The following is a 25,211-nucleotide window of genomic DNA, read 5'->3' as shown; positions in this document are numbered from 1 at the left end:
GGAGGCCTTGGTGCGCGCGCTCTCCCTCTCTCTCAAATGAATAAATAAAAGTTGAATAAAATTTAAAAAGAAAAGGATGAGATTTCCGTGTGGAAGAGTTTTCCCTATGCTAGAAGGAAAGGTAACGATGTTGTCTTTAAGGATGAGAAATTGAAACCAAGAGAATTATAAACAAATGTTAAAATAAAGCATCTTTTAAGCCTTTTCAGATAATGTGTTTTTGTCAATTAACTGTCCAATCCGGAGTATAATCATCTCGGCTTCTTTCTCCCCGTCTTTATGTACGTGTTAAAGCTCCGGGGCCACATACAATTTATATTCTTTTTTCCCCCTGTTTCTCTGCTTTTGTCACTTCAACTCTGAACCCCAGCTAGGGCTGTTAAGAGGGTGGAAGCGCAGATTTTCCTCTCCTACACATAAGCGCTTGCAAAGGCATTACTTTTACGGCGGACGTGTTTCCTAACCTTCAACACGTGTACTGCCACGTTTGTAACGCGGGCGCTCACAGCGTGCGGAAGCGCGGCCGGCGCTCGCTGCAGGCGAGGGTCCCGTTGGTACACTTCTCGCGAGAGGACAGGGTTCCGAGCCACGTCGGAGCAGACGTCCGGGCGCCCAGCGTCAGGTTCCGGAACGAAGTGGTGGTGGAAAATGCGGCCTGCCGGCTGTTTTGGCGGGGTGGACTTCCGCCGGAAAAGAAGGCTGGCTTGTAATTCCGAGTCAGCACCCGGCTGGTTTTCTGCCCTAGGCTCTGGTGGTGTGCACTGTTTACCGCAATGGCCTGCGCCTCAGCGCGGTCCCCGGCGGACCAAGACAGGTGGGTCCTAAGAAAGGAAGGGGCTCGCGGCCATGCCGCCCGGGCCTCCCTCTGCACGGCGGCCTCGGCCGCAGCGTGCGCCCCGCCCCTGTGCCCGCAGCGCGCGGCCTCACCCACGCGTGCCCGGGCCACGGAGTCCGCAGGTAGCCGCGCGAGTGCCCGAGCCCGAGCCCGCATGGTCTAGATAACAGACCCACGCAGGGAGACGTGCCCTCTTTCCACTGTGACCGCGCTCAGAAAAACTTACCTGGCGTCTTCAAGGCGTTGTATACCTCTTTCCATACTTCATGTTAGTCGGGCGTGGTGGCGCACGCCTTTAATCCCAGCATTCGGGAAGCATATTGGTAGGAGGATCGCTGTGAGTTCAAGGCCATCCTGAGACTACATAGTGAATCCTGTCAGGCTAGGCTACAACGAGACACTACCTCGGGGAAAAAAAAAAGAAAATAAACGACTTTTTACGTAAGAGTATGCGCCCCACCCCCAGGAACTTTTGACAGCTCGTTGTGTCTAAAGAAACAGTTGCCGCGTTTTGTTTCTGTCGTGTTTGATTCTTCTCTAACAGTGATACTTATTCTGTCTGAGTTAGCAAATGGTTTCCTTTTTAAGTTTGTTCAGTAAAATGGGGACAGTCTAAAGAAAATCTATTAAGTACTAGTGTAGATGGGCCTGCATTGACAATGACTGGTTTTCTAATACCGTTCTAGTTACACGGCTGTACTTTCTGTGGCAGGTTTATTTGTATTTACCCTGCTTACTTAAATAACAAGAAGACCATCGCAGAAGGAAGGCGCATTCCCATAAATAAGGTGAGCAGTTAGGTTATTCCTGTTATGACCACAACATTTGTTATTTTTTACTTTATTGCACTTCTTGAGATCCGAGGGAACCAGCAGCCAAGATTTGGAATAGTGTTAATATTATTAAAACCAGAAAAGGTACTGTTGCATAGCTAAAAGAATCTGAAAAATATACTTTTTTTTTTTTTTTCTGAAGTTGGGTCTCACTCTAGCCCAGGCTGACCTGGGATTCACTATGTAGTCTCAGGGTGGCCTCGAACTCATGGCAATCCTCCTACCTCTGCCTCCCAAGTGCTGGGATTAAAGGTGTGTGCCACCATGCCCAGCAAAAATATACATTCTTAATGAACCTGTAAGGTATAAGAGAAAAGAAAGTGTCTATAGAATTGACACTTGGTAAAAAGTTTCTTGGGGGGCTGGAGAGATGGCTTAGCGGTTAAGGCACTTGCCTGTGAAGCCTAAGGACCCAGGTTCAATTCTGCAATACCCATATAAGCCAGATGCACAAGGTAACACATGTGTCTGGAGTTAGTTTGCAGTGGCTAGAGGTCTTGGTGTACCCATTCTCTCCTCTTCCCCCACCTTCTCAAATAAATAAAATATTTAATTTTTTTGTGGGGCATAGTGGTACTGCCTTTAATCCCAGCACTGGGTAGACAGAGGTAGGAGAATCCCATGAGTTCAAGGCCACCCTGAGACTACATAGTCAATTCCAGGTCAGCCTGGGCTAGGAAAAAACCCTACTTTGAAAACCCAAAACAAAGATTTTTTTTTTTTTACATTAAAAAAAAATTGAAGTTATTTAAGTTTACATAATGAAAGACCTCAATAAAAATGAAACTCAATGAAAATTGTTGTGTAGAAATGTGCAAAAACAATACCATAACACTTTCAGTGGTATTACTAATCAGAAGAGAAATACATCTGGAAGTAAGTTTGAACAGCAATTCCTAACAAAACATAATCAGGTATCTAGAATATCTCATGGGCTCAGGAGATGGCTCAGCTGTTAAAGGCACTTACTGGCAAAGCCTGCTGGCCCTGGTTCAGTTCCCCATTACCCACATAAAGCCAGATGCACAAAGTGTCACATGTGTCTGGAGCTCCTTTGCAACTGTAAATATTCCTGACACACCCACACTTAACCCCCACCATCACCACCACCACCACACACACACTCACAAATAAATAATTTTTTTAAAGCTCTCATAAATGGTCAGGTGCTAATCCTGTTAATAGTGACTTTTAAGTTTTAAATATAGCATAAAGGCTGGAGAAGTGGCTTAACAGTTAAAGTGCTAGCCTGCAAAACCTGATGATCCAAGTTCAATTACCCACTACCTCCACACAAAGACAGATGCATAAAGTGGCACATGCATCTGGAGTTTGCAGCAGCAAACTAGTGTGCCCATTCTCTGTCACTCTCTGTGTCTGTCTCTCTCTCTGCTTACAAAAAATATTTGTTTAATGTAGCATAGATACTGTTTGCTGAGATTTAATTACAAGGTAATTTCTTGCTGAAAATTTTTCCCTCTCTCCTAGGCCCCTTTCTAGTTTCCTTGTGTCTTTTTCCCTCACTTCCATGTAGATGCACATATAGAAAGACTAGAAGCTAAGTTCTGTGTGTGAGAGGGAACATGTAGTGTTTGTCTTTCTCAACCTGGGATCCTCACTTATTTTCAGTTCCATCCATTTTTACTGCAAATTGAACTTAAATTTCCTTTTTGGCAGAACCAAATTCCATAACGTTTATGTACAACATTGTCATTATACATCTATTGATGGGCATTTAGGCTGATCCCATTTCCTGGTTATTGTGAACAGAGCAGCAGTAACATGAATGAGCAATTGATGGATAGCTGGATTGATTGTAGTGTGAGGGTATTATGAATAGTGCTGCTGCTATGAACACTCTTGAGCTTGTCTATAGGGGAACTTGCTTTTGTATTTATATTGCATATATGCCTAAATTATAGGCTGTGGAATCATCTATTTAGCTTTAATAGATATAAACGGTATTCTAAAATGGTTGTGTGTGTAATCATTTAACCGGTCAGTTTGCATTGAGCACTTATATGTTCAAAGTAACATGCTAGGTAATGGGAAATATACTTAAAAATTCCTTTTCCTCATTAAGCTTATGTTCAGTTGAAAGAGAAATGAACACACAAGTATGCATCACTGTTATTCTTAGGAATTTAAAAAATTAAATTGAAGCAACTATACCCATTAAAAAAAAGAAACCTAGGTTTTAATCTGTGTTTTGATCATAGTATTTAAAACGACTTGTATAATATATAGCAATATCTACTTAGAACTCAGCTATTTAGTGCTTTTCTTTTTAACTATTTAGGCTGTTGAAAATCCTACAGCTACAGAGATTCAAGATGTATGCTCAGCAGTTGGACTTAATGTATTTCTTGAGGTATGCTATGATTGTTTTTTCACTATGTTTCATACTCATTGTTGTAATAACTCTGTTAAAGCCTGTTTTTGTTTTCCTTTATTTTTGTTAGAAAAATAAAATGTACTCCAGAGAATGGAATCGTGATGTTCAATACAGAGGCAGAGTTCGAGTACAGCTCAGACAGGAAGATGGCAGCCTCTGTCTTGTACAGTTTCCATCACGTAAGCTTTTTTTAAGTGAATATATAACATTCAAGGAGAGGTTATTATTCTAACACATACACAACTTCTAAGGGGCTGGAGAGATAGTTCAATGGTTAAAGGCACTTGATTGCAAAGCCTAACAGTCTAGTTCATTTAATTCCCATAAAGCCAGATGGGCAAAGTAGCACGTGAATCTGGAATTCATTTGCAGTCATAAGAGGAACTGGTACCCCAGTTCTCATTCATTCTTCTGTCGCCCCCCCACACACACACTTGCAAATAAATAAAAAAATATTTTTTTTAAAGTCATAAGACCAACCTTTTAAAAAGTTTAACTAGCTGGGCATGGTGGTGCACACCTATAATCTCAGCATTTGGGAGGCAGGATGATTGTCACAAGTTCAAGGCCTGCCTGGACTACATAGCAAGATATTGTCTCAAAAAAAAAGTCTAAATAATTTTGCATCTTACTGATTAATTTAGAGAAAGAACTACTGTTAACAGAAATAAACAGTGGTTAAGAACCTCTTTGAGAATGTAATAAAAACCACTTGTAGCCGGGCGTGGTGGTGCACACCTTTAATCCCAGCATTCAGAAGGCTGAGTTCAAGGCCAGCCTGAGCTAGAGTGAAACCCTACCTCGGGGTGGGGGGAGGGGGGACAAAAACAAAAAAACACACTTGTTTCTCAAAAGACATTGTTTTGTGAACATTTTATATATTTTATAAATCTGGAAAGCTATCATTGCTCCTAGATTATGGCTATAATATTACTAGTCAGATGAATATTAATTGCTGTTTCAGATCCTGTTAATCATTCCTCATTAATAAGTCTGCAGAAGCCAGGCCTGATGGTACAAGCTTATAGTCCAGCTATTTGGGAAGCTAAAGCAGGAAGACTACAAGAAGCAAGGCCTGCCTGGGTTGTAAAGCAAATTGACCCTGTCTCCAAAGTAAAAACAGGCCTGGGGATATTACTTAGTGGTAGAACACCTGTATAGTATGCACAAGGCCTTGGGTTCAATCCCCAGTACGTGCAAAGTGATAATAATAGAACTAGAGATACGGCTCAGTGATTAAAGGCACTTGCCTGCAAAATCTGATGGCCCAGGTTTGATTGCTGTAAAACCAGCTACACAAAGATGTCACATGGATCTGGAGTTCATTTGCAGTGGCAAAAAGCCCTGGCATGCAAGGCATGCTGTTGCAGGTCTTTAATCCCAGCACTCAGGAGGCACAGGTAGGAGGATTGCCATGAGTTTGAGGCCACCCCGAGACTACATAGTGAATTCCCGGTCAGGCTGGTCTAGAGTCAGGCACAGGGGGAAAAAGAAGAACCTGGCATGTCCATCCCCCCTTCCTGCCTCCTCTCTCTCCCTCTCCCTCTCTCTGCTTGCAAATAAAATAAATAAAACTCACTCTAAGAAACAACGAGTGGAGAAAGAAGGACCAATAAATAGTGTGTTGCCATGCATACAGACATAAAGATAAAATACTGTTTGTTAAAAAAAAAAAAAAAAAACATATACCGGTTTTGATGTAAATGTTTTTGAAATGGACTAAAAAGTGAAACATCCAGGGCTGGAGAGATGGCTTAGCGGTTAAGTGCTTGCCTGTGAAGCCTAAGGAGCCTGGTTCGAGGCTCAGTTCCCCAGGTCCCACGTTAGCCAGATGCCCAAAGGGGCGCATGTGTCCGGAGTTCGTTTGCAGTGGCTGGAAGCCCTGGCACACCCATTCTCTCTCTCTCCCTCTATCTGTCTTTCTCTCTGTGTCTGTCACTCTCAAATGTAAATAAATAAAAAATGGACAAAAACAATCTAAAAAAAAAAAGTGAAACATCCACCTTTAAAACAGTAGTTTTAAATGGCAAGTGGTGGATAAGGAGTGGAGACCTCAAGGGGCTGATTTCAAAGAATGCTAAATACCATCATCTCTAATATTTTATTTTTTCTTTTTTATATGTCGGGTGTGCATGTGTATATGTGGAGGCCAAAGGACAGCATCAGGTGTCAATCTTGTTCTTTAAGAACACCATCTTTATTTGTGAGATAGAGTCTTTCATTGACCAGTGAGCCCCAGGAATCCTGTATTTGTCTCCCCAGCACTGGGATCACACATCATGCCACTGGCATCTTGACCTGGGTTCTGGGGATCAAACTCAAGTTCTCATGCTTATGTGGCAAGCACTTTACTGATCGAGCTATCTTCCTAGCCCTGCTGTTTGGTTTCTGTTAAAATGTTCAGAGGCTGTATTTCAGTAGTTTTAAGGTATAGTGGTATCTAGTCCTGTTCCAATTTGTTATATTTATATATAATTTCCACTATCTTCCATTATAAACCAATTGTTAGGTTCAAGACCAAAATTCTTGTTTCAAGCTTAAAAGTTTTTCATTTTGATGTTCACTTGAATATTTTCAGCTTTGTTCTTACCCTCAGTATCTTTTCTTTAAGAGGCACCAGCGTGAGTAGGTCACTGTCTTCAGTCATTTGAGTTTTAAGATTACTGCTCATTTTCCTGATACGATACTTTCTTGGATCTAGTGATGTTCAAGTTAATTACCTTTTATGTCTTATTCTTAGATTATTACACTGAGCCTAACTTCTAATTTCTAGGTAAGTCAGTAATGTTGTATGCTGCAGAAATGATACCCAAACTAAAAACAAGGACACAAAAAACAGGAGGTGGTGACCCAAGTCTTCAGCAAGGAGAGGGAAGTAAAAAAGGGAAAGGGAAGAAGAAGAAGTGATCAGGAGTGATCATCAGCATGTGGCCCTACTGTAAGAGACGTGAATGGAGGCGTCTTGTTGACATCATTTAACTGAACTCTGACCATTTGTGTCTCCCACCTTCATCGTCGGAGTTGACACTGAAGTGCATTTACGCCATAAGTTTGCATCTAGCTTTTATGCTGTATAAAGGAAAGATTTCCTGTTCTTTTTTTGTCTTTTGATGAGTTCTTTTGGAAGAAAGAAGAATATTTTCAATGGACAATGACTGTTCCATAAGTTACTTGAAATTCTGTATCTGTCTTCTGTATAAAAATGTATTTCAGGTAAATAAGTATAATAAGATTTGAAATACAGGCTTTGTTCACCTTTTAAGTTAATGAAATAAAATTTTTAATTCATTTTTGTAGCTTTTGCTTATGAAGTAATTAATACCAGTAGAGGAGATTGTTAACAAGAATAAAATTGGTAGTTTAAGCTTAGTGAGATACAGGGAAGAAAATGGTAAATCCTGTTGTGGAAAGTCAGTTTGTAAGGCATACCCTTTTTTGTTTGTTTTGTTTTTTTCAAGGTAGCATCTCACTTTATGCTAGGCTGACCTGGAACTCTGTAGTTGCAGGCTGGGCTTGAGCTCAGCAGTCTTCCTACCTCGGCCTCCCAGTGCTGGGAATAAAGGCATGAGCCACTATGCCCAGCTAGTGTGTAGCCCTTTAATCTGTTACTCTAATCAAATTGTTAATTGCTGCTGCTTTTCATATGGGAAGTCCTGGATTTTAAGCTTTAAATTTGCTTATTGTGCAGCTTTATAAGAACGTTTATGCCTTGGAGTTCTGAAACTCATTTGTGCTTTTTTTTCTTAAAGTGTAAAGAGATTATTAGATTAAGAGAAGGAAGTACATGAGGGAGGGTAAAGATGGTAAAGCCCTCCCTTGTGCTTTTTCAGTGAGGAAACTGAACTGGAAAGGTCCTTCTGAAGTCATTCAGCGCACTTCCTGAAAGCAGCGATTTGAGCTACCTGATTATATTCTAACAGGGTTAGCTCTGCCCTGTGCTGGTATTAAAGGCGTGTGCCACCACGCCCAGCCTTTTTTTTTTTTTTTTTTTTTGTGATTAATCTTGATTCCAAAGTAAGCAAACCCCAAGTCCCAGAGCACTATACAGCTAGACTCCATGAAAATAATGCAGTGTGGGGCTGGGGGATGGCTGGGCAGATAAAGTACTTGCCATGCAAGAGTGCCTGAGCTCATGTGAAAGCCAGACGCTGTGACAAGTTTCTGTATAATAGCATGCCAACCAGGTAGCCAGATGGAAGGTGGAGACAGGAGGATTTCACAAAGCTCCTACCTTAGTGGTCACATCACGGTGAATAGCGAGAACTGAAGATCATGCCTCAAGTGAGATGGAAGGTGAGGACTAACCATGGAACGTGGTCTTCTGACCACACACATGTGGCATGCACAAGCCTGTACTCACACAGACACACAAGTCATATACCAAATGGTGGTATTAAAATAATTAAAATTACAATGGGTAACTTAAATGGGATGCTGAGGTAGGAGAATCACTTGAGCATAACAACATAGACCATATCTAAAAAAAAAATTAGGGTTGGAGACATGACTTAGCAGTTAAGGCATTTGCCTGCAAAGCCAAAGGATCCCAGTTTGATACCCCAGGACCCATGTAAACCAGATGCATACGTTTGCAGTGGCTGAAGGCCCTGGGATGCCCATTTTCTCTCCCTCTTCCAAATAAAGTTTTTAAAAATTTTAATTACTGCCAACTATTTTTTTTCACATTTTCCATGTTTTATAGTAAGTATATAGTGCTTACACATATTTGGAAGTAGGGGTGTATATGTCAAACATTCAGAACTCCTTTTGGAAAGTAAATCACTTAGAAATGTTTGGTTAGGAAAACAAGGAATTGAGAAAGAATTTATTTATAAGTAGCATGAAATCCAACAACTTGTTACAGCTATGTGTTCATTTTTATTTGTTTATTTATTTTAAGAGAGAGAGCCAGGTAATCCTAGTACTTGGGAGGCAGAAGTAGGAGTATTGCTGTGAGTTCGAGGGCACCCTGAGACTACCTAGTGAATTCCAGGTCAGCCTGGGCCAGAGTGACATCCTACCTCAAAAGAAAGAGAGACAGACAGAGAATGGGTGAACCAGGGCTTCCAACCACTGTAAGCGAACTCCAGATGCACGCACCTCCTTGTGCATCTGGCTGACGTGGGTCCTGGGGAATCAAACCTGAGTCCTTTGGCTTTGCAGGCAGGCGCCTTAACCGCTAAGTCGTCTCTCCAGCCCCATATGTTAATTTCTTAATAATGCCGTGTGTTTTTCCTCTCTACTATCTGTAACATTTTTATTTTTTACATGCATGTGGTATGAATGTATGTTCCTGTGCCTGAGGGTACACATGTACACGTGTGGAGACCAGAACTTAATATTGGGTGTTTTCTTCAATCACTTTGCACTTTATTTACTAAGGCAAGATCTCACTTAAACCCAGAGCCCACTGCCAGTTGGATTCAAGTCCAGTCCTCCTGCTAGTAAAAGAGGTGCCTTATCCAATGAGCCATTTCCCAATCTGTGATATTTCTAACATATTTTCATCTCAGGTTTGTAAAAGGGCTAACACAACATTGAACATTTACATAAGAGTTCAAGGTGGGAAGAATGATAACCATGCTATTTACTTTTTTTTTTTTAAATATTCCAGAATCCATCTTTACTGAGGGAGTCTGTTACATAGAGGGAGAGAAGGTTGTGAAGGCGCAGGTGCAAATGGAGCTGTTCAGTTGGTGCTCAGTCCGTTACGGGTTTTGAGGTAGTTGGTCTTCACTTCCCCTTGTCCTAGTAGAGCCCTCTTCCTCTAGGACTCGTGATCACGGCCCCAGCAGTGCTCTAGGCTTGACCTACATCGAGTACCATACACAACAAGGGATTGTGTATGGCAGTTCAGCCAAGGCTCAGGCCTGAATCTAATGATCAACTCCAACTTAACGTTCCTTAGTTTCTTTTCTTTAAATATATTTTAAAATTTTATTTGTAAGCAGAGAGATAGAAGAGAGAGACAAAGAGAGTGGATGGGCCAGGGTGTCCAGCTGTGGCAAACAAACTCAGGTGCAAGCACTCCTTTGTGCATCTGACTTTACCTGGGTACTAGGAAATGGAACCAGACATTAAGTTTTGCAGGCAAGTGCCTTAATAGCTGAGCCATGTCTCCAAGCCCTGTTTCTTAGTTTCTGTAGAAAATGAAGAGCACACTTGCTCTGGCGTACAAGTCCTGGTTCCATTTCCCCTGGGCCCACCTCTTACAGCAGCAGGTATTTGGTCCGGCACAGCCTCACAAGGCCTAGATGGCCCCTGCACAAAGGAGGCTCTGGTTTTACCACATCTTGCCTTCTATTCAGGCCTGTTGTAGTTAATTTTTCTTCTTTCCCAACCTTTGAAAAACTGGATCGTGGATTAGCAGAGAAGAATCTTACAGTTGCTCATCCTCATGCTAGCTACTTCTGTTCCCCCACCCCAACCCCCCCCAAAAAAGAAAGGAAAAGAGTTCCCAGGTTTCTTCTCAACAGACCAAGTCTCACTGTTGAGAGCTGTGTGGAGAGCATGTCCATCTGTAGCCAGGTTGGTTCCTAGCAAAGTAACAGGCAGCTTTTCAAGCCTGATGGTGAGAGTGGCTAAAAATACATAATATGTTTTTAGATGTTTATTGCCTCCCAAGAGCTGGGATCAAAGCTGTGCACCACACCCAGCTCTATAGCCCACTTTTTGATTGAGTTTGATTTATTATTATTTAGGGTTTTGTTTTAACTTACTTATTTTGTTTGTCCAGGTAAGGTTTCACTCTAGCCCAGGCTGACCTGGAATCACAATGTGGTGTCAGGATGGCTTCCAACTCACAGTGATCCTCCTACCTCTGCCTCCTAAATGCTTGGATTAAAAGCGTATGCCACCACACCCGGCTTTTATTTTGTTCTGTTTTTTAGTTCTTTGTATATCCTAAATATTAATCCTCTGTCAGATGTATAGGCAAAGCTTTTCTTCCATTCTTCAGGCAGCCTCTTTGCTCTACCCATCTTTGATGCCTAAACACTTTAATTCCATGAGGTCCTCGTAGTTCATTAGTGGTCTTACTCCCTGAATGACTGGGATTCTGTTCAGAAAGTTCTTACCTATGCCAATATGTTGAAGTGTTTCCCCTTCTTTTTCCTTTAGCAGTTTCAGAGTTTCAGGTTTGATATCAAATTCTTTAATACATTTGGACTTGATTCTTGTGCATAGAGACAGATAAGGATCTACTTTCAATCTTCTACAAACAGATATCCAGTTTCCCCAACACCATTTGTTAAAGAGGCTGTCTTTTCTCCAGTGGATATTTTTTGTCAGTTTTGTCAAAAATCAGATGGCTGTAACTGCCTAGCTTGCCCTGATATTTATTATTTCTTTCTGTCTACTGATTTTTTTGGTTTTGCTTATTCTTTTTCCAAGGCCTTAAGGTGTAGCATTAAGTTGTTTACTTGTGACCTGTCCAGTTCTTTAATAGCTACGTAAAGCTATAAATTTTCCTCTTAGGACTCTCTTCATTGTATCCCAAAGGTTTTGGTATATTGTGCTTTCATTATCATTTGATTCTAAGAATTTTTTTATTTTCCTAATTTGTTCATCATTCACTAGTCTGTTGTTTAGTTTCTATGAGGTTTATGTATGACCTATAGTCTTTTTTGCTGCTGCATCTTAATTCCATTGTGATTACATAGAATACAAGGAACCTTTAAAGTTTTCTTTTATTTTTTTTAAATCTTTTATTTTTGTTTATTTATTTATTTCACAGAGAAAGAAGGGGGAAGGAAGGGAGGGAGAGGGAGAGAGAGAATGGGCACGCCAGGGCTTCCAGCCACTGCAAACGAACTCCAGTCACATGCACCCCCTTGTGTATCTGGCTAACGTGAGTCCTGGGGAATCGAGCCTTGGTCCTTTGGCTTTGCAGGCAAATGTCTTAACCCTTAAGCCATCCCTCCAGCCCTTCCTTTATTTTTATTTAAAAAAAAATTTTTTTTTTTCAAGGTAGGGTCTCACTCTAGTCCAGGCTGACCTGGAATTAACTCTGTAGTCTCAGGGTGGCCTTGAACTCATGGCAATCCTCCTACCTCTGCCTCCCGAGTGCTGGGATTAAAGGCGTGTGCCACCACGCCCGGCTTCCTTTATTTTTTAATATTTTATTTATTTATTTGAGAGGGGCAGATAAAAAAATGAGCATATCAGAGCCTCTAGCCACAGCAAATGATGGCATTTGACTAGAGAATTGAACCTTGTTCCTTTGGCTTGTTAAGGCAAGTGCCTTAGCCTCTAAGCCATTTCTCTAGCCCTAATGTTTTCTTTAATTTTTTATATTTGCTTTCTGTCCTACTATATGAGTACAGTGATTTGATTCAGGTGTCCCCCATAAACTTAGGAGTTCTGAACGCTAGGTCCCCAGCTGATGGCAGTTTGGGAATTAAAGCCTTCTGGAGGCAGTGTATTGTTGAGAGCGGGCTTATGGCTATTAAAGCCAGCTTCCTCTTGCCAGTGTTTGGCACACTCTCCTGTTGCTGTTGTCCACCTGATGTTGGCCAGGAGGTGATGTCCGCCCCTGCTCATCGTATCTTTTTCCCCTGCTGTCGTGGAGCGCCTCCTCGATTCTGTAAGTCTAAATAAACCTTGTTTTTTGCCTTCCCTACAAGCTGCTCTTGGTCGGGTGCTTTCTGCCAGCAATGTGAACCTGCATGCAACAGTGATCTAGGGGGCCGGAGAGATGGCTCAGTGGCTAAGACACTTGCCTAATATATGATCTATTTTAGAGAAAGTTTTATGTGCTGCTGAAAAAATATGCATTCTGCAGCATTTGGATGGAATATTCTGTAAATGTCTGTTAGGTCCATTTGTTCTATAATTTAATGCAGATATTTCTCTGGGATAACCTGTCAGTTGGTGAGAGAGAAATATTGAAGTCACCCACTACTGTTGTGCTTGGGGTTATCTGTGATTTTTAAATTTTTAACTTACTTATTTGCAAGCAGAGAGAGATAGAAGAGAGACAAACAGAGAGAGAATGGGCACACCAGGGCCTCTAGCCGCTGCAAATGAACTCTGGATGCATGTGCCCCTTGTGCATCTGGTTTATATGAGTCCTGGGGCATCGAACCTAGGTCCTTTGGCTTCACAGGCAAACTCCTTAACCGCTAAGCCATTTCTCCAGCCCTATTTTTTTTTTTAATTTTTCAAAGGAATTATATTTCTTTTAAAATTTATTTTATATATTTGAGAAAGAGGCTGATAGGGAAAGAATGAGTACACCAGGGCCTTCACCCGCTATAGACAAACTGCAGGCACAAGTGCCACCTTGTGCATCTGGCGTTTGAGGGTCCCGGGAAGTTGAGCCTGGGTCGTTTGGTTTTGCAGGCAAACACCTCAACCACTAAGCCATCTCTCCAGCCCTCCCTGTGACTTCACATCTAGTAGTGTTGAGTGCACCCATGTTTGGTGCAGGTGCTTAGAATTTTAATCTTGTTGAGTTATTCTCTTCTTAAAAATATTTTATTTTATTAGAAAGCCAAAAAGAGGCAGATAGAGAGATAATGGATGCAGGAGTGCCTCTAGCCACTGCAAACGAACTCCAGACGCATGTGCCACCTTGTATATCTGGCTTACATGGGTACTAGAGAATTAAACTTAGTCCTTTGGCTTCACAGGCAAGCACCTTAACCACTAAGCCATCTCTCCAGCCTGGACTGTTCCCTTAATCAGTATAAAGTGACCTTCTTTATCCCTTCTAACTAATGTTGTTTAAAGTCTATCCTGTCAGATATCAAAATAGCAACATTCTCTTGTTTCCTAGTCCCATTTGCTTAAAATACCATTTTCCATTCTTTCACCTTAAGGTAGTAACTATCTTTTATGGAGAGGTGAGTTTCTTGGAGGTAGCAGACTTTTCATCATCTGCAAGGGGGATGGAAACCACTGATATTAAAAGATATTATTGGAAGCTGTGGTGGTTTGATTCAGGTGTCCCCCATAAACTTAGGTGGTCTGAATGCTGGGTTCCCAGCTGATGGAGTTTTGGGAATTAATGCCTCCTGGAGGAGGGTGTATTGTTGGGGGCGGGCTTAATGGGTGTTAAAACCAGTTTCCCCTTGCTAGTGTTTGACACACTCTCCTGTTGCTATTATCCACCTGATGTTGGCCATGGGGTGATGTCCACCCTCTGCTCATGCCATCATTTTCCCTGCCATCATGGAGCTTCCCCCTCAACCTGTAAGCCAAAATAAACCTCTTTTTAAAAAACAAATATTTTATTTATTTACTTGAGAAAGTGAGAGAAGAGGCAAATAGAGAGAAAGATAGAAAAAGAATGGGTATGTCAGGGCCTCCAGCCACTGCAAATGAACTCCAGACACATGCCTCCCTCGCCCCTTGTGCATCTGGCTTACATGGATCCTGGGAAATCAAACTACGGTCCTTTGGCTTTGCAGGCAAACACCTTAACTGCTAAGCCATTTTCCCAGCCCCAAAATAAATCTCTCTCTCTCTCTCTCTCTCTTTTTTTTTTTTTCTTTTTTTTTTTTTCCCCACAAGCTGCTCTTGGTTGGGTGATTTCTATCAGCAATAAGAACCTGACTGCAGCAGAAGCTGTGTATTTATTCCTGTTATTCTTCCTGATTTTGTAGTACTTGCTATTTTTCTGTTAACTCCCTTCATTAGCTACTATTTGAACATGGTTTATTCTTTCCTATGATCTCATGAATGTGCTTTTCCTTCTCTTCAGATTGAATAGCCCCTCAAGTATTATTTTATTTTTATTTACTTATTTATTTTTGGTTTATCAAGTAAGTTTCTTGCTCTAGCTCAGGCTGACCTTGAATTCACTCTGTATTCTCAGGGTGGCCTCAAATTCATGGCAATCCTCCTACCTCTGCCTCCCAAATGCTGGGATCAAAGATGTGTGCTACCAGACCTGGCTAATTTTATTTTATTTGTAAGCAAAGAGAGAGAGGAGAGGCAGGGCAGGGGAGAAAAAATGGGTGTGCCACTGCAAAGGAACCTCAAACACCTGCACCACTTTGTGTACTGGCTTTGCATTGGCAAATCAAACTCAGGTTATCAGGGTCTGCAGACAAGTGCCCTAACTGCTAAGCCATCTCTAGCCCCCTTCAAATGTTTTAGCTGATTTAGTGGTCATGTATTCATTTACCCTGCTTTTATCATGGAAAGTTCTTGTTTCTCCTCCAATTTTGACAGATCGCTTTGCTCGATACAACAATTTGGGTTGGCAGTTGCTATCTTTCAGAACTTTGAATACATCATTCCAAGCCCTACTGGCTTTTAAAGTTTGTGTTGAGTAATCTGTTGTTATCCTGATGGGCTTGCCTTTATAGGACTAGGTGCTTCACTGTTATTGATTTCAGCATATTTTCTTGGTCTGTTTGTTTAGAAGTGTAATTACAATATGCAAGGAGAGGTGTTTTGTTTTTTTTCCTGGTCTTATGTATTTGATATTCTGAATGCTTCCTATATCTCTATTGGTGTCTCTTTCCTTATTTTGGGAAATTTTTCTTTATGATTTTATTTACTATGACTTTAGTTTGAAATTCTTTTCCTTCTATATATACCCTGATTTTTTATTTTTTAATTTTTTGTGGTTTCTTGAGGTAGGGTCTCACTCTAGCTCAGGCTGACCTGGAATTCACTATGTAGTCATAGGATGGTCTCAAACTCATAGCAGTTCTCCTACCTCTGCCTCCCAAGTACTGGGATTAAAGGTGTGTGCTACCATGCCCGATTTATACCCTGAATTCTTAAATTTGATCTCTTCTTAGTGTCCTTAATGACTTGAAATTCCCACATATACCTTACTGGTTTGTCTTCTCTTTGATCCATTCTGTTAGTGAGACTTTGTACAGAGTTTTGTACTTGACTTACTATGTTTTTCATTTCCAGTATTTCAGATTGTTATATTGATTTCCTGTGTTCTTCAGGAGTTTGTTTTCTTCTTTATGCCTTTGATTTGCTCTTTGAATTCTTTGAGAGTATTTGTAATTATTTTTCTGAATTCTCTCGTATTTCATCTAATTCAGTCTCACTTAAGGTCATTAGTGTTGGATTTATAACTTTGGAGGAGTTATGTTGTCTTGATTTTTTTTTTTTGTATTTCTTGTATTATTTCATAGATATTTTTGCATCTCAAGTTATTTATTTCAATTATTAGGTTTTCAGTTATTAGCTGTATTCATGGAATGTGAATCAGAAGTTATATTTTCAGGGTAGGAGCTCAAAGTGCCAGATGTGGCAATTAATATTACTCCCAGAGTCATGCTAGGTGTGACCCAAGCTGGTGGATATGCCTGCTATGCAAGTGCCTTAGTAGTGAATGTTCCTCATGACTTCAGTGACTGCTGATGGGTAAATGGACAAGGCTAGTGTGAAGTATGCCAAGGTTTTTGTTGCTTAGAAGTTGACCTCATGCATGTTAGGCATGTGTCTACCACTGAGCCACATATCCTAATGGGATATTTTATGCATGTATGTTGAATCTATCTGGTCCTTACTGTGGTTTAACACTATATTTGTCTTTTGTTAATGTCTAGATGATGTGTCAACTGATGAAAATGGGGTGTTAAAATCCCTCACTGTTAATGTGATCAAACCTTCCCTCCCTTTAGGTCTAACACTTGTTTTATAAAATTGAATGCTTCAATATTAGGTGTATATATAGACTTACAATAGCTGGGCTGGAGAGATTGCTCAGTGGCTAAGGTGCATGCCTGCAAAGCCTAGTGACCTGGGTTTGATTTCCCAGTACCTGTATAAAACCAGATGCACAAAGTGGCGCATGCATCTGGAGCTTATTTGCAGTGGCTAGAGGCCTGGGTGTGCCTATTTTCTCTCTCACTCTGCATGCAAAATAAATTAAAAGTAAATAAATATACAATACGTATATCATCTTTGAATTAATCCTTACATCATCATATAACTTTTTCTCTAATAACTTTTGTACTAATGTTTGTCACAATATAAATATAGCTACTCCTCCATTAGTATAGTTTTTAAGGTTTATTGGGTTTTTTAGATTATAGATAGAACTTAAGAGGAAGGAATATAGAGCTCATGGCCAAGGGGTATAAGTGGGGTTCCCTGAAATGGGGAAGCCCAAAGCTTAAGAGAAGGAAAGAAAAGAGAATACAGAGAGTCACTGCCTAGGAGAAGGCAGGGACAGGTAAAACCCGCAGTGTACAGAGCTCCTGCCCATGAAGGCAAGAGCGGGGTAAAGCCTTCCCTTTAGGGTCTTTTCACTTTCAGTTTTCATGTGCTCTTACTGGGAAACTGTGTTCTTGGTAGGCAGTTTACATTTATGATTACTGTTAGTAAGTTAAGGACTCATTTCTGTCATTTTTTTGACTTCTCATTGTTTCATATATTCTGTATTTTTCCTCTCATTCATCTTCGTGGTTTGATGGGTTTATATATTGACTGTGATTGATCTCACAGGTGAAGGGCAAGCATTCTACTACCACTGAGCTCCAGCTCCAGCCCATGGTTGAATCTTTATTTTTAATTTTTTATTTATTTTAGAGAGTATAGAGATAGAATACGGGCATGCCAGAGCCTCTTGCTACTGCAGACAAATCCAGTGCATGTGGCTCTTTGTACATCTGGCTTTACATAAGAACCAGTGAATTGAACCTTCAACTGTGAACCATCTCTCCAGCCCTCTCTTCTATGTTGATGTTATAAAAGGTGATATATCATCTTTTCTTATTATTATGAAGGTCTCTTGTAGGTAGTGTCAGGCACTGTGAGGTCACGAATATCAAGGCCATTGTGCATCTGAAGGCTGCATTGTCCTACTCTTCCTTTGGCTCTTAAAAATTCTTTCTGCCACCTCCTCTACAATGGACCTGAGCCTTGGAGGGTGTCATAGAGATGTCTTAGTGCTGAACACTCCTGTCATTTCTTCTCAGCACTATGGTGACTTTTAAGTCACCCCAGTGGTCACCACCATCTGAAAAGAGAAGCTTCTCTAGCCAAAAGTGAGAGTAGCATTAATATATAGGCATAAGCATTTTTTTAAAAAGTGTTTAGAGGACAGTTTTGTGGGAAAATCTATTTGTTGGTATCATTAACTGGGACTTGGTGCCTTTTCCCTCACACATTTTTAAGTTTTTTTTTTTTTTTTTCCTTTTTGTCCAGTACTTAATACTGCCATGAAGCTATATTTTGGTCATAGCTACTTGAATCCTATAAGCCTCCTGTCCCTGACTGAATATACCTATCTTTCAGAAGATTAGGGAAGTTTTCAGCTGTTATTTTATCAAATAGGTTTCCTATCCCCTTAATGTTTTTCTCCTCACCTTCAGGCAGTCTGAAAATGTAGATGTTTATTTAATGTTGTCCCAAAGGTCTTGGTTCCTCCGTTTCTTCCTGCCAGTTGAGGGACACAGTCTTGGAATTATAGAAATTAACTCTTGGAATTGCTACCCAAGAGTAGTCTAACTGCTTTTCAGAGCAGAGCCTGAACAAAGGAAAACTGGCCCTTGTCATTTTCCCAAACCTGGGCTAGCTGCTTCTATGAGCAGAGCCTGAAGGAAAGAAAAGTAACCCTTGGAATCATTTAAACCGAGGGGGACCCATAGCTTCTGCTCACCCTGCTCTGAAGTTCCTGTGTCTGTAGCTTCTGCTGACAGTGATCACACCTGTTGTCTTCAACAGGTCTGTGCCAGTCCTGAAGGCAGTTCATTACTGATTGCACTGTCTTCAATTTCGTGCTCTGCACTTCTCACACATGCACACTTGTTCTGGGTCAAGAGTGCAACCAGAAGCCAGGAGTGATGGTGTATGCTTTTAATCCCAGCACACAGGAGGTGCCATGGGTTCAACGCCACCCTGAGACTATATAGTGACTATATAGTGAGCTGAAAATTTCCCTAATCTTCTGTAGCCTGGGTAGAGTAAGACCTTACTTCAAAAAAGAAATAGCAAAAAACAAACAACAACAGCAAAAAAAAAAAAAGGACAAGGAGACTGGAGAGGTGGCTTAGCTGTTAAGACATTTGTCTAAGAAGCCTAAGGACCTAGGTTTGATTCCTTAGAACCCATGTAAGTCAGATGCGCAAGGTGGTGCATGTGTCAGGAGTTTGCTTGCAATGGCTGGAGCCCCTGGCATGCCCATTCTCTCTCTCTTCCATAAATAAACAATACAAAAAATACCTATTCTTAAAAAAAAGTGCAACCAGGTCACTGAGGAAATAGGGTAATGAGCATAGCTTAAAGATCAGTCTTGCCAATATTGGTCATCTGTGCTGCTCAGATAAACCAAGGCAAGGAAACATAGGCACATCACTTTAAGCCAGTAGATTAACATGATTTAAGACTGACTTTGGAGCAAGTAACCAATCAGGAAGGCATCTCACAGCAATATTCTCAGAAAAGTTATTTGTAAGGTCCCTAAGACATACTCCCACAGGATTGTTGTTGTTTGTTTTTGAGGGAGAGGCAGAGAGAGAGAGAATGGGCACGCTAGGGCCTTCCAGCCACTGCGAATGAACTCCAGACATGTGTGCACCCTTGTGTACACGCATGGCATTGCATGCTTTGTGTGTGGGCAAGCACCTTAACTGCTGAGCCATCCCGCCAGCCCTTACTTATTTATCTTCAAGTTTTTCATTTTGTTTTGTTTTTAGTTCTTGCTTTTTGCTTTGTTTTATTCTACCTCCTGAGTCCTGGGATTAAAGGCCTGAGCTACCACACCCAGCCAACCAAAGTTCATTCTTTTTTTTTTTTAATTATTTATTTATTTATTTGAGAGTGACAGACACAGAGAGAAAGGCAGATAGAGGGAGAGAGAGAATGGGCACGCCAGAGCTTCCAGCCTCTGCATACGAACTCCAGACGCGTGCGCCCCCTTGTGCATCTGGCTAACATGGGACCTGGGGAACCGAGCCTCGAACCGGGGTCCTTAGGCTTCACAGGCAAGCGCTTAACTGCTGAGCCATCTCTCCAGCCCCAAAGTTCATTCTTAATAGTACATTCCCACACCTTCCTTTTGACTTTCTTCCCACCCTTGCTCTCTCCCTCTCATTTCACTTTGGTTTGACCAGGTTATTTCCGAAGACCTGTCTTCCGTTCAGGTGTTCTTTCTTTGCCTGGTCTAATCTGTGCCGTCTCCCACTTGCGTTTTGTTGTTACCCTCCGCACTGCGGGGACCAAACCTTGGCCTCGCACAAGTGCTGTGATGTGCCCCCAGTTCTTTAGCTAGAGGTTGCTGGTTTTGTTTTATTACTTTTTAAATTTGGCTTGTTGAGCTCTTCATTTCCAAGATTTGTTTGGTTCTTTGTCAAAAATTTTTTGCTGAACTTCCCAATTGCATTCTAGACTGTCTTCCTAATTTCATGTAATAGTTTATGAGTAGTCTCCTGGATTTCATTGAATCTAATAATCATTTTTTAAATTTTTTTCTTTTATTTTCTCTTTTTAAGATGGGCTGTGTTGCTCAGGTTGGCCTTAAACACCTAATCTTCCCGGGTCCGCCTCCCTCATAGCTGGGATTACACATGTGCCACCACACCCAGCTTCATTCTTTTTTTTTTTTTTTTTTTTGGTGTTTTGAGATAGGGTCTCACTCTAGCCCAGGCTGACCTGAAACTCACTCTGTAGTCCCATGCTGGCCTTGCACTCACAGCAATCTTCCTACTTTTGCCTTCCAAGTGCTGGGATTAAAAGGCGTGCATCACCATGCCCAGCCCCGGCTTCATTCTTTATTTAAAAAAAATTAAATATTTCTATTAAGCCAGGCTTAATAGAGTCACCTCCCCAGCTCCCAGCTTCATTCTTTAAATTCTTAACTTCATCAAAATGGAGGTAAAGCAGGCATTTCACCCATTTCAGCTTGTTTGGAGTCTGTTGTTAGAGACATGTTCTTTGGAAAGTGTCAAATTGCCTGTTTTTTTTTTTTTTTTTTTCATTCTTGTGCTGCCACTGAAATTTACACATGTGCCAGATCACATGCTCCACTATTTACACTGGTTAGCCTTCTTGGTGCTCAGCTTTATGTTGGCATGTGTTTAGGAGTGTGGCATGTGTTTAGGAGTGTGTTTGTTAGCCAGTGTTAGCTGTGCGTCTACCTGGGCACCAGAGTGTCATTTTCTATCGCTTCTTTGACTTCCACTGGTGACTCTGGGCACAGTGCATACTGTGGCATGTCATGTGAGAACAGGGACCCCAGCCGTTCAGGTAGGTGTGGGCGCTTACTGTACCCACACAATGGCACTGGTGCCCCTACCAGGCAATGGCAGTTTCCTCAGGCCGCTGCTTTTAGCTGTGCCACTAGCAAGTACTTCGTGGTCCCAAGGACCCCAACGGTACCTAAAGCATTGTCCTTCCACCAGTCCACAGTGGAGGCCAGATGCTACATGGGGACAGGTAGTCACGGGAACCTCACCCCTTACAGTCTCACACCCAGGCCTGGCAGTACTACAGTCAGGCAAGGAGCACAAGCAGAGCTACAGTGGGAACTATGTAGACGGGAGTGACAGCAGAAACTAGTGCTTCTCTTCCCTTTGCTGGAAGTTTCTACCTGGGAGAGGCGCTTCACTAAGAACCCTCTCAACCTGTGCACTTGCAGGCCAGGGGACAACTGAAGGCAGAGTTCCGCAAGCCCCTTACTGTGCCGGGAACACAGAGGGGACCGGCGCTCCCTCCCTACCCTTCCAGCAACAGGTGCCTGGGTCAGTGCACAGGGGAGGCGCCGTGGGATCCACATGGGCACCTGCCCTGACCTGGGGCTGGCACTGGGATAAGGCAACTGGGGCAGTTGGCTACACTTGGGTTTCAGAGGGCACACTCCCCGATCTGATCTCCTGGTTCTTGAATACAGCACCTCCGTTCCCCTCTTCCAGTACCTGTTTCCTACACTGCAGGGCACCCCATGGGCTTACGTCATAGCTGCTGTGGATTCACAAAGCAGATACTCCCCAGTACAGTGGAATACCAGGGAGGTCCCAGGGATGGGAAGATGCAGGCTTTTCTTTATTTCTTTTTAATTGTTATTTGAGAGCGACAGAGAGACAGAGAGAGAGACAGATAGAGAATGGGCACACCAGGGTCTCCAGCCACTGCAAACGAACTCCAGACACATGCACCACCTTGTGCACCTGGCTTACGTGGGTCCTGGGGAACTGAGCCTCAAACCAGGGTCCTTAAGCTTCACAGGCAAGTGCTTAACTGCTTAGCCATCTCTCCAGCCCCAGATGCAGCCTTTTCTAACTCTCATAGCAATCTAAATTCCTTCTCAAGATGGCCCCTGGCTTCAGCACCCTGTGTTTGCTGAAAGATGACAGCAAGCCCCTGTGCAGAATGTGTCTAAGTAGCTTGTAAGTTGGAAAGAACTGAAACTTCCCAGTGTCTAGGTTTACCAGCGTCAGCACTGGGACTGGGCCGCAGAGCTGAGGTGGCAGACGCTAAGGGATTTTGATTTTCTTTCTATGCTCTTGTTCCAGATCAAGGTCACTAGGTCTAAGAAGGCTCCAGTGTCTCTCTGATTCCATTGTTCTCCACTGGTCACTCACTTTACAGTGCAGCTTGTATCTGGTGCTTCTTTGTAGAAGACTTAAGGGAGGCTTGTGCAACCCCATTCAGGCATCTTATTCCCTGTGCTTCTTTGTGCAGTGTGTTAGAAGACAGTTTAAGAGTTAATATCAGGCCAAGTACATCCAATGTATGCCAGACACGATGCTAAGTCCTATGAGACCTCTGGTGTATAATAAAACATTTAGGTGGTGTTACTGACTAGAGTTGTTGGACTTGGAGCTCCAGAGTTTGATGTTTGCCCTGGTTGTTTTATGGTGGCGTATATCTTTAAATCCCAGCATTTGGGAGGCAGGGGTAGGAGGAGTGCTATGAGTTTGAGGCCAGGCTGGGACTACAGAGTGAGTGTCAGGTCAGCCTGGGCTAGAGGGAGACCCTACCTCAAAACAAACAAAAACCCAGTTAATATTAGTTAAGAGCCAGAAAAAAACTAAAGGTCAATTTCAAATATAGTTATTTTCCTGCTATGCCATATGGAACTACAGTATTAGCTAAGGATCTGAAGTGTACCCATGCTGTGTGGTTCCATGGCGGAATGCTGAACTGTACCTGTGTTATGCTAAGTAACATGACTGCAGACATACAATAAAAGCAGATGGAAGAAACCACTGACCAAAGCACAACCTCTAGACACTTTTCTTGGGAGCTGGGCTTTGGGTGGCATTGTGTTTTTTGGTGCTAGGGATAAGAGGTCCTCACACACACTAAGTGCTCACGCTACCACAAAGCTACACCCCCACCCTAGAAGTAGGTGTTTCAAGTAACACTCTCAAGGTGTTTTTGCAGAAGGTAGAACACATAGGAAGTGTTGGGCCGGGTGTGTGACACCCTGTAACCTCAGGCCTAGGAAGGTTGAGGTGGGTTGATGGTGAACTCGAGGTAAGCCTGGACTACATACTGAGACTCCCAAACTGTTACATCCAATGTATGCCAGACACGATGCTAAGTCCTATGAGACCTCTGGTGTATAATAAAACATTTAGGTGGTGTTACTGACTAGAGTTGTTGGACTTGGAGCTCCAGAGTGTGATGTTTGCCCTGGTTGTTTTAAATCTTGTATTGGTTGAATATTTCTTTGCTATGCCCAATGCCATCTTTTGCAGTGTGAATGTTTGTTTTGTGCCATTATGGGTTTGGGGGGGGGGAGTTTTTTGGTATTATGGCTGTTAAAAAGATCTATGGGGATGTTTGAACATCATTAGGATTCATTAAGAACTATGGGAACTTTTAAAGTTGGGTGAATGCATTGTATTTTACATCATGTATGGCTATCAGTTTATGGGGGTCAGGGGTGGAATGTGGTGGTTTGATCAGGTCATAAACTTAGGTGTTCTGAATGCTAGGTTCCCAGCTGATGGAGATTTGGGAATTAATGCCTCCTAAAGATAGTGTATTGTTGGGGTGGGCTTATGGGTGTTATAGCCAGTGTCCCCTTGCCAGTGTTTGACACACACTCCTGTTGCTATTGAACTGATGTTGGCCAGGGGGTGATGTCCACCCTCTCCTCATGCCATTATTTTCCCCTGCCATCGTGGAGCTTCCCCTCAAGCCTGTAAGCCAAAATAAACCTTTTTTTCCCCCCCACAAGCTGCTCTTGGTTGGGCGATTTATAGGATGGTTCCATTTCCCAGCTATTATGACTTGAGCAGTAATAAACATGGTTGAGCACGTACTTCTAAGGAAATGAGAGCAGTCCTTAGGATATATTCCTAGGAGTGCTATAGCTGGGTCATATGGTAGATCAATTTTTAGCTGTCTTAGGAACCTCCACACTGATTTCCACAATGGCTGGACCAAATTGCATTCATTGGTTGGGTGATTTCTACCAGCAATGCATACCTAGCTGCAATAGGCAGGAAGCAGTGATTTAGGCTTCCTTTAAATCTAATGTAGACATAACTGCTTGAAATGCTTTCTTGAGGGTCTTGAAAAAATTTTTGATGTGAAGCACAGTGGCATACCCCTTTAATCCCAGCACTCAGAAGACAGAGGCAGAAGGATCGCAGTAAATTCAAGGCCACCCTGAGACTACATAGTGAATTCCAGGTCTGCCTGGACTAGAGTAAGACCCTACATCACAAAAATAAACAAAAAAATTTATTTGCACATGTGCATGCTCCAGGGTCTCTTGCTACTGCAAACTAACACTAGACATATGTGCCACTTTTTGTATCTAGTTTTACATGGGTGCTGGAGAATGGCCCAAGGCCAAGAGGTTTGCAAGGAAACAACGCTGATCTCTGAGTCATCTCTGCAGCCCAGGAGTCATCCTTTGTCAGACAGAAATCACCAAAGGAAAATTACAAGCCAAGTGAAGAATGGGTTTAATAAAATCCAGTTTTTATTTAACTACTATATTTCATTGTATTTTGTGGGTATTTTCCTAGTCCATATTTTAGCAAAATTTTAAGTAGACACAAGTGAACACTAGACATGGATATTTTACTTGAGATTCACCTCCCTCCTTTGTGGTTACACTTTGTTTGGTTTCAGTTACTTGTGGCCAACCAGTCTGAAATATAGCACAGCACTGTAGGATATTTTAAGATCATACTCATGCAACTTTTATTAAATTGTTATATTGATAAATTTCATTATAGTTATTACTTTACCCAGTTTAGAAACTCTG

General features: G+C 42.0%; 1 protein-coding gene across 2 annotated transcripts; it reads left to right on the top strand.

Moving 5' to 3' along the window:
• The first annotated feature begins 642 nt into the window (after positions 1-642).
• On the top strand, positions 643-24,931 carry Srp19 (signal recognition particle 19). Of its 2 annotated transcripts, XM_045132361.1 has the most exons (6): positions 643-814; positions 1,548-1,623; positions 3,968-4,039; positions 4,131-4,242; positions 9,678-9,785; positions 24,760-24,931. In XM_045132361.1, exons 1-5 carry the CDS (start codon positions 774-776, stop codon positions 9,782-9,784), a joined length of 408 nt encoding a protein of 135 aa, XP_044988296.1. In that variant the 5' UTR covers positions 643-773; the 3' UTR covers position 9,785; positions 24,760-24,931. The 2 variants fall into 2 exon arrangements, with proteins under 2 accessions (XP_044988296.1, XP_004652528.1); XM_004652471.2 differs by lacking the exons at positions 9,678-9,785; positions 24,760-24,931 and adding an exon at positions 6,837-7,359 and having other exon boundaries at positions 662-814.
• The last annotated feature ends 280 nt before the right edge of the window (positions 24,932-25,211 follow it).

This window comes from Jaculus jaculus, chromosome 13 (genome assembly GCF_020740685.1).
Source record: "Jaculus jaculus isolate mJacJac1 chromosome 13, mJacJac1.mat.Y.cur, whole genome shotgun sequence".
In the NCBI taxonomy this organism is placed as follows: domain Eukaryota; kingdom Metazoa; phylum Chordata; class Mammalia; order Rodentia; family Dipodidae; genus Jaculus; species Jaculus jaculus.
This window is presented reverse-complemented; position numbering and strand designations above follow the sequence as displayed.